This window comes from Fusarium musae, chromosome 4, assembly GCF_019915245.1.
Source record: "Fusarium musae strain F31 chromosome 4, whole genome shotgun sequence".
NCBI lineage: Eukaryota > Fungi > Ascomycota > Sordariomycetes > Hypocreales > Nectriaceae > Fusarium > Fusarium musae.
This window is the reverse complement of record NC_058390.1, coordinates 3,980,992-3,994,294: the sequence shown is the minus strand read 5'-3', so window position 1 is coordinate 3,994,294 and position 13,303 is coordinate 3,980,992. Positions and strand designations below refer to the sequence as shown.

Here is a 13,303-nt window from a genome sequence, read left to right as displayed (position 1 = left end):
ACCTTGGTCCTTCCGAGCGCGATCTGCAATATTTCCCTTCTTTCGAGATGTCTGCTGTCGCCATTTTGGCATATCTAGCAGCGGCTTCATGGGGTGTTGCTGTTATTGTTCTCCTAGGCATTATGCATGACTGGTGGGGTCTTGGGGTTGTTCTCATGTTGATGGTTGCACGACTAGCCAATGTGATTGTTATTCGTCGCAGAGCAGAGCCTGGGTGGTTCGGTGCCAAAGAACCCGGCAAGATGGGCGATCTTCTAGTCCTTCTCAGCCAAGACCGCTGGGTCAGGATCCAAGGCGCTGTCGACCACTTAAAGGCTGTGACTTCAGGTCAATGGCTTCGAGATCAGTCTATGAGGGAAAGCTGGGTTGCAGCTTTCGCCACCATCGTCGTCTATCTCGCGGCAGCATTTGTCAGTAACGCGACGCAGTTTGGCAAGATCTTGATACTGGCCCTTCTGGGTGGCTCTGCGGCTCTCTTGGCCGTATCAAACTCCTTGACAGACAAACTATTAATGCACGGCTATGTCTTGCAGTTGGCGGGTGGAGAACCTAAAAGTATGAAAGGCGTACAATTCTTGCTGATGAATTGGTTAAAGAAATGCGCCGGACGATTGGGCTATCAGTATGGGTTTGATTCCAAGGAGATCCAAATCAGACGGAACTACAGAAACGCCCGTAATAATGTAAGCGAAGTTATTAAGAATTCAATTCATTGGTTGATGACAGCTTATTATTTATCTAAGTTCATACAAACATCTTGGGACGACGCAAGTTGACATTTCGTGGACAGATTTCACAGATACCACCCTACGACTACTATACCCTTCCCAAGCCCTTTGATTGATTTGACCAGCTATTTCTACTTCTCGCCGCTCGGTGAGATACATAGACCCCGTAGTCTGTAGATTTCACATATATGCGTGTCCTTCGGCACGTAAGCTATCCGCATACCCGAGGTTTTTTAGCCAAAACCAAATCCCAAGACCATTGGCCACATCACAGATAGATCGCATGAATATGAGTGGATATCAAACTTGAGGCTACGGCCAAGTAAGGCATTTAGGCTGACACCGTGTTAGTATTTTATTAATTCGTATTTAAGGAGGATATCTCAAGTCGTATACCTCTGATTAAAAATAAGAAAACAAAAGAAAAAAGAAGGAAAAAGTCCTGCATCTAGATAAAGGTCGAGAAGCTACCGCTTACCTTTAATCTCATATTCCAGATTAGCGCAAACAAATCTTCTGGCTTCGCCAAGCTTGAGGTCTTTTGGCCAGTCTCATATATGAATCTACGCTTTCAGATCTAACATTACAGTAAAATACCACGGATGAGAGCCGACCCTGAGCCTGGACTGACTACTGGCATATAAATACACTATTTATGAGCTATATGTACTACTCTAGACCCCTTCACTTCGGCCAAGATTTCTGCAAACCTTCCTACACCCTTGTTCGCTATAACTTCAGCCTAAGGCACCTAATCCTTAAGCCAGTACCCCTCCTTTCCAACCTCTGGCCCGTTCACCCCAAGCTCCCGACCTGTCACCAACGGGACAAACTTGACCATCATCAACCTCTTCTGCTCGTCCTCACTATTCCATGTCGCCTTTTCAGCAGGTGAAGTTATCTCCACCGTTTCATACCAAGCAGCTTCTATCTTGATCGCAAGCTCGTCAAAGTCTTCCTTGGAGCGCATGGGAGATACGCGAACATTTCCGGAAACTCTCTTGGAAGCGAGCAGAGATCTACCGCAGCTGAAATAGGCATCCTTGGTGTCTTGTTATGCAAAGAAACGCACCTGGACAAAGAATGTAGGGGTCTCGAAGGCTGGCAGTGTAGCTGAGTGATGGAGGCTGATAACAGTAGGCTAAGGGTGCAAGCAGAGCTATAAGTAGTCCATATTAAATAGTGCTTGTTTTTGTCTATATGTAGGAATATTATAGGGGGATGGGCTAAATTAGGTTACATTGAATTATATAGAGCAGAGACCAAGTACATGTAGACTCCATTTACAGATAAGTTCGGTACGATTCAATTTCACTTATACGCGTATTCTGGCACGTGCCCGAGGTTTCTTGGGCCAAACCCGAATCGGCTTTAGACCCGAGAAGCAACCTCACGAAAACAAACCCGAAGCCCCGCCTGAATCATCCCAGACTCATATCAATTGAAACGCGAATCGGAAACAGAAACGATGAGAACGACAATTGCGTGCGAGAGGTAACTACCCACATCTTGAATGCCCATATGTACAGTTCTAACCTGGTTGTAGATGCAGGTAATACAGCTCGTCTAAGACCCGAGACAGCGTCTAACTACTATCAATAGAAGATCGAAAGTCAAGTGTAGACATAATGATCAGCCCCCTTGTGCGGGCTGCATAAAGAGTGGTTGTACCGAGACTTGTGTCCTGGGTGGTCCAGTGCTGGGTCAAAGCTCAGGGTCTAAAAGGCCTGCTAAAAGACAGCGGTTGAGTGTTGATCTGAGGCAAACAGATGTCTCGGGTGATGTTTGGCAAGATGTCAATCAAGTCTTTGAACAGACGTCGCGAGCGCAAGTTATCAGTGCTATCAACTTGTTTAGGGCTCAATTTCCCGAGTTTGGGTTTCTACATCCGGATGATCTTGAGTATCGACAAGATGAGCTCAGTGTAGTTCAGAAGCTTCGGCTCCTCGTTATTGTTGCAGTTTCACATCGATACTCCGAGTCTTACACCGCAGATATTAACAACAAGAACGCTCTCTTTATAGCCGGCGAGGCACAAAAGAGGGTGACGAGTGGTCCGAGTCTAGCTCTCATTCAGACATTCCTCATACTATCGCTCTGCAACTGGGGAGATGGAGATGGTTTTAATGCGTGGATGCATTGTGGCATTGCAACGAGAATGGCTCAAGGGTTACTCAGCACTGGTTTCGCGAGCTGTGGAAAGAGAGAAACTCTTTCAGAGCTTGAGAAAAGAACCTTGTGGACATGCTTCAAGATGGACAGACTGTTGAGTTGCGGCAAGAGACGACAGGCTATGTTCGCTGATGGAGATATGCACTTCTCCCTTCCCGTTAACGACACCCAGTTCCTGTTCGGACAGAGCCCTCAATCTGCGCCGATAGATGATAGTTTGAAGGCCTACGGGCCAGATGATCATCTTGTCCTTCTCATTCAAGGTTTACGTATCTGGTCGAGAGTTCACACTTGGATCGCTGAGGGCGGAAGAAGACAGCCTGGCATGACTGAACCAGAGCAGTGTCCGTTCAATGATACTTCGGGTTGGAGTAAGATGAAGCAGGACTTGATCAAGTGGCGAGATTCTCAGGATACGCTGATGAAGTATCCTGCTACGAAGGTATCGGTACATGCTCAGCGAGGACAGGCTGAGAGGTTTGGATACATCAACTTGGTCCACTACGTCAGGTAAGCCCCTGTGTTCCTCTTCCTGAAGTACAATACTTATCAATCGTAGTTTGCTCTTCCTCTGCCGTGAATACATCCCCTTCAGCCCAGTAGACGAAGTCAAACCCCGCGGCCCCATCGAACCACCACTCCTCAAAGCCCGAGGCCCCGATTCATTCTGGCTCCAAAACGTCTTCGATCTCTACGACGCAGCATCCCAAATATCCTCTCTCCTCTCCGATCTCGAACACGTCGGCTGTCCCATCCGCACCCCCTTCTCAGGCCTATGCGCCTTCTCCTCCACTCTCTGGAGTATATACGGCGCAGCGTTTCCCAACTTCATGGGCTTCACGCCAAGTCAAACCGCCGACGCAGACGCCCAAGCTGAAAGGACTATGGCTGTTTTAGTGAGAATAGGCAAGGTTTGGAGATTGGCGGAGGAGTGGATTGATGTTTTGAATACGGCCAAGAGTATCATGACGAGGGTTAGTGAGGGGCGGAGGGTTAAGAGGTCGAGGTATGATTATCCCGAGTTGGAGGATTCTATTCATCTTGCGCCGTTGCAGGGGATGCCGAGACAGACGTTTGATAGGCCGGCGGGGTTGGTGTCGGCGGATGATGGGTCGAAGTTGCATCAGCTGGTGGCGAGTGATGCTGAGCAGGGTTTGGATACAGATGGGCTCGTGTTTCTGGAGGAGACGAGTGGGAGTGAGTTTGTGGGTGAGGATTGGTGGAGATTACTGTCATTCTGTGATGATCCGCATCTCTTGTCGACGAGTATGGATAATATGGGTGACGATAACGTAGCTTAGAAGTTTTGGATCTATTTTCGATTAATTATGGAACTTAGTATGCTCTTGAAATAAACCTATCGCGTATCTTGGTGAGAAGATAGTTTCAGTGCTGAAGCTGTTGTCTCATTCGTTCGCGTCTCCTCCAAACCCGAAAAGAGCATCCAGACCCGAATCGCCTGTTCTAAGCCGAGTGGCTTCGGCTCCACCTCAAACTCGATAAGAAGCGACAGAACATCATTCCCTCCTTTATAAACTCATTCAATCCTCTACCCAAGATATCTTTTCCATCTCTTCATCTGAGCGATCATCTACTAAAGGATAGCTACTTATCTTACCTGACACAATGGGTGATCTTCAACTCTCCTCGGCCTCAGAGCCCCATCTTATGCACCGCTCCCTCCTCACCCGTCCAGAAACCGTATCATCCGCATCAGGCGTCTTGATCACCCTCTCATCCGGCCGCAAAATCCTCGATGGCTGCGCAGGTGCTGCAGTCGCCATCATCGGCCATGGAAACACTGAAGTCCGCGACGCAATGGTTGAGCAAATGTCGAGTGTGTCATACGTGCACACCATGGCCTACACAACCAACAGCGCAGAGGATCTCGCAAACTATATCCTAGAAGGAGAACCCTTTGACTTGACGAGAGCGTACTTTGTTGGCTCTGGTAGTGAAGCTATGGATTCAGCGATGAAACTTGCGAGGCAGTATCATGTTGAGAACGGACAGCCGCAGCGGACCAAGTTTGTTTCGCGAAGGCGGGCTTATCATGGGAATACTATTGGCGCTATGAGCGTGGGTAGTTTTGTGGCGAGAAGGGCGCCGTATGAGGGTGCTATTCTTCTGGATAATGTGAGCTACGTTAGTCCAGCGTATGAGTACCGAGTTCGGAAAGATGACGAAACGGAACAAGAGTACGCTCAGAGACTAGTCGATGAGCTTGAGGCAGAGTTCCAGGCTGTCGGCCCAGACACCATCATGGCTTTCGTTGCAGAGACAGTTGGCGGCGCAACAGCAGGTTGTATCTCTCCTCCAGCCGGATACTTCGAAGGTGTTGGAAAAGTCTGTCGAAAGTATGGCATTCTTCTTATCCTCGATGAAGTCATGTGCGGAGTCGGACGGTGTGGAACATTCTTCGCCTTCGAGCAAGATGGCGATGTTCGTCCTGATATCGTCACCACAGGCAAAGGTCTTGGAGGCGGATACGCTCCTATCGCCGCGACTTTGGTGCACAGAAAGATCATTGAGACGTTGAAGAAGGGAACGGCGAGCTTCAATCACGGACATACGTATCAAGCTCACCCCGTGAGTTGCGCAGCTGCACTAGCGATCCAGAAGATTATCCGCAGGGATAACTTGGTTTCTCGCGCTGCTACTCTTGGAGCACGATTACACAAGTCCCTAGTCGAAATCTTCCAGGATCTCGAGTTTGTTGGAAACATTAGAGGTAGAGGGTTGTTTTGGGGTATTGAGTTTGTGAAGGATAAAAAGACCAAGACGCCTTTTGATAGCGAGATTCGATTTGGCGTCAAGGTTCAGGAGAGGGCTTTTCAATTGGGATTGGCTGTTTATCCTGGTTCCGGGACTGCAGATGGAAAAGTGGGTGATCATGTTATTGTTTCGCCGCCGTTGACGATCACGGAGGATGAGATGGATGAGTTGCTTGTTTTGTTGAAGAGGGCTTATGATGATGTTGCTGCTGAACTTAGCTAAGTTGTACAAAATATGGGCTTCATAACCCTCCTGTTCATCCACATTGGGGGCTATTTCCAAGCTCCTCCTCATGGTAGCCAATTCGGAACCACAAGGCGTCGGGTCTATCTTTATATCCTTTCAGTACGCCTCCGCCAGCTTAATCAAGGCTTTCTGTCACATTTACAATCACAATCATGAGCATGCTTTGTTGGCTTATACCATGTAGGAGGATCTGGCCTGAAAGTCAGGTCTAGATGCACGTGGGATATCATGGGTTTGTTACACTGAAATCCGATTAGTATCAGTCTATGCTGGTTTCAGTGTAAAATATATTCCACGAATTTAACTATTTTATCACTTAGTACGGGTGGTTATGCAATCTTCGTTGGTCCTAGCACACCCGTTGCTTGGTGTAAGCAGGCGCTGCATTTCGTAGTTAGGTATGCATACATGCATCACACTGCGCAGATATGAGACCATGATTGCTGTGTACTGTTTTAAATCAGCCTGGGTATCAGTGCTCACTCCAGCCACAGCGCGAATTGGAAGCCTGCCATAAGCTGCATACCTTACCTACGTGCAGCCTACTTCTCAAAACCAGGCTGTGGACAGAAGCGAAACTTTGCCTAATGGGGCGCAGTTGGCTGCGCCTTTGCCTGGATCTGGTGGTAACCCCACCCTCCACAATCGACTCGAGGCCACCCAAATACACAATCCTTGCTTTGGGCTTTCTCCAGCCGCTGCCCCGAAGTGACCGAAGTGGGGGCAGCATCCCATCCAATATAAAGCCCTGCCTCGCTTCACTAGAAACATGCAACATGCAGTCATGGTCTTTCATTCGCATATCTTTTTGCTATACTCTGTACTCACCACTAGATTCGTGATACCTGAAAATGTCTTGCTTCCCGTATCCACGAGATACAGATGTGGAATCAATCCGAGTACCTCTCATGGCGCGAACCCAATACTCGATAACAGACCAAACCAATTGCTCAGACTCTTTTAAGAGGGCGTGCGATGCGACAACGCAAATGTTCAATGCTGCTGAATCTGATCAACAGGAGAGCACAAGCTTCTCTCGAAGCCATTGGCGGGCTTCAGTCATTCAATCATGGCTATTCTTCCGTCTAGCATCTGAAGCGCTAGGTCGAAACATCAGACATGAGGAATTCGCAGGCGCTCAGCTTGACGGGTCCCATTCTTCTATTGATCTTCGCATACCGCAATGGTACTGGCGAGAGCTCAAAGCTCGATGGGATGAACTAGACAACAGCCTCACTGCTGCGGAACTCGAGGCCAAGAGAACTGAACTTAAAAAGGTTTATCAGAGCGCGCAGATTGTCCTCATCTATATGGATAATCTGGCGAATCTCGACGACGATAAGCTTACAGAAATTCTCCTCTCAGTACACATGTTGTCATATCTTGTGGCATATGTGCTCGATTCCAATACGCTCAAGGTCGCCAAGACATCCACAATCTCGGCATCAACAAAGCTTCTTAAGCGCAGAATGATCAAGAATGGGTGGTGCGAAAAGAGGCTGAACTTCTTGGATGCTTCACCCATGTCCTACCCCGAATTTTACTTCATATCGTCACTCAAGCCACCTCGAATCAATGCTGAAGATCACTCGGGCTGCAGTAGTGACAAATGTCTCGTTACTAATAAGTTGTCTATGCCTCTCCACCGCACTGACGGGTGTCTCTGTGAAGATATCGTCGTCCCAGTTGAAAGGGTGAAACCCATCGTGGCTTCCGGAGGGATCCCTTTAGTCAGGATCACACAGTCACCGCTTGGCAAGATTGAGCTGGAGGTGGTTCCATATACTCCATCCTGTAGGTTCATCGCAATATCTCACGTCTGGGGTGATCAACAATTCGGATCTTCTCAGAACTGCTTACCCAAATGTCAAGTCGAATACCTTGAACAAGTGCTTTCGAGTTTGCCCACCTCCATTGAAGACTGGGGATTGCGCGAATGGATCGCGAATTGGTGGTCTTTTCGGCCCGGTGAAATCGAACCTCCAAGTCGCGCATACGAATACTTTTGGCTGGACAGCTTCTGCATACCCCAAGCTATCGATGACGCTGACCTTCGAGGCGGGGCCATCGAGTCAATGAACCTCATTTATGCTGCGGCATCACACACCTTCGTCTTTGATAAGGGGCTACAAGCCTTGGATGCTGGTCGACGCCCAGCTTCTATTGCGGCATATGGACGCCCGACCTACTACAGCCCTCAAGACGAAGGTTTGCTGGATGTTGTAGCATATATATATGCTTCGAATTGGATGGGCAGAGCGTGGACTTTGCAGGAAGGCATCTTGTCAGGACGTATTGTTTTCCCACTCCACGGATCGTTGGCATACCTCAAGTTGTTGAGGCCGTCTTACGATGGTAGCCCTGGTAACAAACCTACCACTGAGATCAGTAAGCATTTACAAGATGAATCTGAGCCCTTCCGTGAGCCGGTGCGGTGCCGACTCTTAACACATCTGCAGAATTCTTTGAATGTCAAAGAGTACCAAGATTACGCGCGAACGCCGGTCAGTTGTCTGTTCGATTCTCACGAAAGGTGCTTTTGACTAACGCCACGCAGGCTGACAGAGCAGCTAGATTTGTTAAAGCTCACTCGCTCCTTCAATCTAGAACGACAACTCAGCCCGAAGATATTCCCCTGATTCTGATGAATATGTCGTGCATGAATGCCAATGCCATATCTCAAAGTAAAACCACCGATGTAAGGATGAAGCGACTTTTCTATGGCCTTGAGTCACTTCCGACCGAGCTTCTCTTTTCTGATTGCGCGAGACTGGGCGCGTGCACCGTGGATTCCTGGATACCACGTGAGATAGCTACCGAGAAATTTGGGGGCAAGCACACTCTCAAGCTTGGCTCAGCAGGCTTTACATTCGAGACTAGAAAGGGCGCTCAGGCTCTCAAGTTCTATTTGCTGTCATCAGCGCATCGATCGGACCATTTCCGGCTCCTCATGCCGAATGAGAAGGATGTAAAAGGCCTCAAATACAGTGTTGAAGCATTGCAGAGATCCGATGTCGATGTCGAGCACCCTGCAGATGTACTGTGCATTGTCGTCGATAACGGACCGCCAGAACGAGGAGCGCGATTTATCGTTAATCGAGTTGTGGGCAACAATTATTTCCTCCACTTCGACTGCCCTCTGCGCCTGACCGAGATCAGTGACTCAAAAAGTTACAGCAATGCTCAACAGGATCCAAAGCACGAATCTGGTGCAGTCAGTCTTAATGGCAAATTCATCATTGAGCGCAGTTACGAGCCACAAGACTTGAGCATTTCACGTCCCCAAAATCCACAACAATATTCGGATAGGCTGATAGTCATTGGCCAGGCCATTTGCGTTACAATCTATCTGGGAGAGCGCTTCATAATCAGAGCGATGTGGAACGACGACAACTCTGTGGGCACACTATTCCGCATCCTTTACACTTGGTACAGTTTCAAGAAATTTCAATGGGTGGAGAGGGCTTTGACTGCATTTGTTCACCGAGCATGGATGGCAACATACCAGCCAGATTGGGACCCTAATGGACCATGGAAGTGGTTTTGGAAACTGTCGAACTGGGAACCACCGATCCCTTTCAGAACTTTAACGAAGTGGGTATGCTCCTATGTTTTCTTTCTAGGCTTCCAAACCGAACGCTGGTCAGACGTGGGGAGTGTGACCCTATATTGGCTGCCTCTGTTTCCGAAGCAGGAACTAATAAATATATATATAACGGCAATATATATAAAGATTTGTTTTTTATTATTCTTTTAGGAAATTATACAAATATTGCTATTAACATAATATAGGCTGTATCATTATTAGGTAATAGCAGCCCTGAACTAAGTTAACGTTAATAATCTACTGGCCTATTAAGGAACTAATACTAAGTTCTCTTTACTAGAATAAGCTCTTAGCTATAAGCCTTAACTATAAATAACACTTTTAGCCTATAACTTAAATATTAATACTATAATAATTAACTAATAATTATAATATAAAGCTAATATAATATAAACTTAAATAATAACTCTTTAATTAGCTTTAAAAATATATAAAGCTTTAATTTTTTAGCTAAAAAAGGTTAATTTAATATTATAAATATTTTAAATTTTTAAAATAATAGCTTTAATAAAATTAATCTTTTATTAATAATATCTTAACTAAACTTATATTTATAATTATATTAATAAAGCTATAATTATACTTTAAGTTATATTAATATATAAAAAAAACTTTAAAAAATATAATAATTTTAAAAAGCTAGAATTATATTATAAAGCTATTATAGCCTTAATCCCTATATAGGATTTTAATTAGCTTAATAGTAGATTTTTTATTTAATTAGCTTTTTTTAATTATAAAACTATTATTTATATAATTATAATAATTTAAAGTTTTTAAATAAGTAAACTAGTCTATATTAAGTTTATATTTATAAAATATATAAAGTATTATACTAAGTATATTAAAGTATTATATCTCTTAATAATTAATAATATAAATTAAGCTTATTAAAGTAAAGAAGTCTTATTAATAGCTAGTAAGCTAAGTTTTATTTAATATTAAATAAATATATATATATACTTTAAAAGAGTATAATTATAATAAGTAACTTATAAGTAATTTCTAAAAATTATTAATAATTATCTAAAATTACTAATAATTTTATATTATTACTAGTAATTATATTTTAACAGTTATTTATAAAATCTCTTAATATATAATAACTATTATTAATTAAAAAGAAAATATAAAATATATATAATATAAATACTTTTTTTATTTAAATTATAATATTAAAAAAATAAAATATCTTTATAGTAATATATAAAATATAGCTAATAAGGTCTTATAATAAAAATAATATAATATAATACTTATTTTTTAATATATTATATATATAGTATTATATATAATATTAAAAAATATAATAACTTTAAAAGTAAATCTTAAAGTTATATAATATTACCTTTAACCTTATAATTTAACTAAATAAGTAGCCTTAATTTATAAATATAAAAAGATATTTTCCTTAGCCTTAGTAAGCTAAAAGCCTTCTTTATTATTACCTAGTTAAGGTAATTAATATTAAAGCTTTAACTCTAAAAGCCTAATTTTAAATAAATTAAAAACTATAAAAACTATCTAAAAATACTATATTATATAATTAGTATTAATAGCTATAACTATCTTATTATAGTAATTAATACTTATATAAATAGTAATCTAATTTATATTAATAATCTTAATATTAATAATATCTTTAATTTATATACTTTCCTTTAATATTTAAATATTATAAGTAAAGACTTACTATATATTAATAAATTAATACTAATATAATAAATTAATCTTATAATTTTTAATTATACTATAAAGCTTCTAGATATATAAAATATATTTATTATATTAACTATTATAAGTAAATGAAAAGCCTTAAAAGACCTAGCTAATTACTTAAAGTAAGATTAAGACTTATTAATAAAGTAATAAGCCTTTATTATAGCTATTAAATTAGATAGTAATAATAATTAATACTAAATATAATTTATAAAGTTAAAATATATAGTTAAAGTAATTAAGTTAATAATATAAATATTATATTATAGAAATTAAAAGCTATTATAAAATAAAAGAAAAGAAATAAAAAAAAAAAAAAAGTAAAAAAATAAATTATAAAATAAAGGTTTTAGTATTAAAAGAAAAACTATAAATATTAATAGGCTAAAGCTAGCTTAATAGGTTAGTAATAGATTAAATTAAGTTATAAAGTAATATAAAGTAATATAAAAAATATAAATTAAAAGTAAATATAGCTAATTAATACTTAAGTAAATTATAATATAATCTTTTTTTTTTATTAATTTTACTTTTAAAACTTATATATTTATTTTTCTTTTATATTATTTTTAATAAATCTAATCTTAAACTTATATTTCTTTTATTTAATTACTAATACTATATCTTTTATAAAGACTTAATACTATTTTACTTATATAAAACTTATTACTTTTATTAAATATAAAATTATATTTTATTTTTTATATATTAAAAATTATATTAAATATATAATAAAAAATAAATAGAAAAATTATTTTAAGTATACTTATTATAATTATTTTTATAATAATAAAAATATAACTTTATTAAAAGGTTTATTTTTTTTTTTTATTTATAAAGTATTTTTATTTTTATATTATTTTTTTATAATAAATTATTTAATTAAAAAAAAAGGTTATATTAAAGCTAATAAGAAAGTTATTAAAAAAAAGCTTATTTAACTATAATATTAGCTAAATAAATATCTTTTAAAGTTAATATATTTCTATTATTAAAAATACTTAATTTAATTTAAAAGTTTAAAAGCTTTTAAATATAATTTTAAAATAATAAATAATAATAAAAAACTAAAAAACTAAATTATATTTTCTAATTTTATTACTATAATAAAATTAATTAAAGCTAATATTATAAACTTTATTAACTAATTTATTATTTTAAATTTTACTTTAGTTTTTAATAAAAATTCCTTAAAAGTTATTAAATATTAATAAAGTATTTAAGTAATTTCTATATATTTTTATTTTCTAAATAATTTTTTTATTTTACTAAATATTCTTTTTTATTATTTTTTACTTATACTTTTTTAATTACTTTTACTTTATAAAGTTTTAGTTTATTAATTTTTTTTAATTTATTATTAATTTTAATATAAATTATATTAATTATTAATTTAAATAATACTATATAAAAGATTTTATAAAGCTTAATCTTTATTAATAAACCTAGTTTATAGTTATTTTTAAAGATCTTTTTAATAATTTTATAAAGTTTAATATATTTAAAATCTAACTTATAACTTAATTATTTTATTATAATATTTTTAATAAATAAGTATATTATATTTCCTTTTTTAAAAACTAGTTCTTTTAACTTTTTAAAGTTATAATACTATTATATTTATTTATTAATAAACTCTAGTTTTATTTAAAGTTTATTATATATATTTTTTAAGTCTTTACTTTTAATTATTACTATAAGGTTAATAATTTTAGTTTTTTATATATTATAATATACTTTTAATATATAGCTAAAATTAATATTTAATAATATAAGTTTAATACTTTTATTATAAATAATATTATAAGCTAATTAAATATATAATAGCTTTTTAACTTAATTATTTTATTTATAATTAATATAATATTATAAATACTATTTTATTACTTAATTTATTTATTTTACTTATTTATTTACTTAAAGTCTAAATACTATTATAAGTCTATAATTAATTCTTAAATAAGCTATTAATACTTACTAAAACTTATTAATAAATATTATATTTTTATTAATAAGAATTTCTTTAAGTAATCTTTATTTTTATATTATTTTAGTA

At 38.2% G+C, this 13,303-nt stretch overlaps 4 protein-coding genes across 4 annotated transcripts; all 4 read left to right on the top strand.

Annotated features, from left to right (window-relative positions):
• Positions 1-47: 47 nt before the first annotated feature.
• On the top strand, positions 48-844 carry J7337_006157 (uncharacterized protein; the record flags this gene model as incomplete). Its single annotated transcript, XM_044823821.1, has 2 exons — positions 48-683; positions 800-844. The coding sequence occupies 2 exons, from the start codon at positions 48-50 to the stop codon at positions 842-844; spliced, it is 681 nt and encodes a 226-aa protein (XP_044682312.1).
• A 2,138-nt stretch (positions 845-2,982) lies between these two features.
• J7337_006156 (uncharacterized protein) lies at positions 2,983-4,201 on the top strand (the record flags this gene model as incomplete). The annotated part of the gene is made up of 2 exons (XM_044823820.1): positions 2,983-3,410; positions 3,460-4,201. 2 exons carry the CDS (start codon positions 2,983-2,985, stop codon positions 4,199-4,201), a joined length of 1,170 nt encoding a protein of 389 aa, XP_044682311.1.
• A 325-nt stretch (positions 4,202-4,526) lies between these two features.
• J7337_006155 (uncharacterized protein) lies at positions 4,527-5,897 on the top strand (the record flags this gene model as incomplete). Its single annotated transcript, XM_044823819.1, has 1 exon — positions 4,527-5,897. One exon carries the CDS (start codon positions 4,527-4,529, stop codon positions 5,895-5,897), a length of 1,371 nt encoding a protein of 456 aa, XP_044682310.1.
• A 1,013-nt stretch (positions 5,898-6,910) lies between these two features.
• Positions 6,911-9,583, top strand: J7337_006154 (uncharacterized protein; the record flags this gene model as incomplete). The annotated part of the gene is made up of 4 exons (XM_044823818.1): positions 6,911-8,350; positions 8,381-8,425; positions 8,542-9,519; positions 9,545-9,583. 4 exons carry the CDS (start codon positions 6,911-6,913, stop codon positions 9,581-9,583), a joined length of 2,502 nt encoding a protein of 833 aa, XP_044682309.1.
• Positions 9,584-13,303: the final 3,720 nt, after the last annotated feature.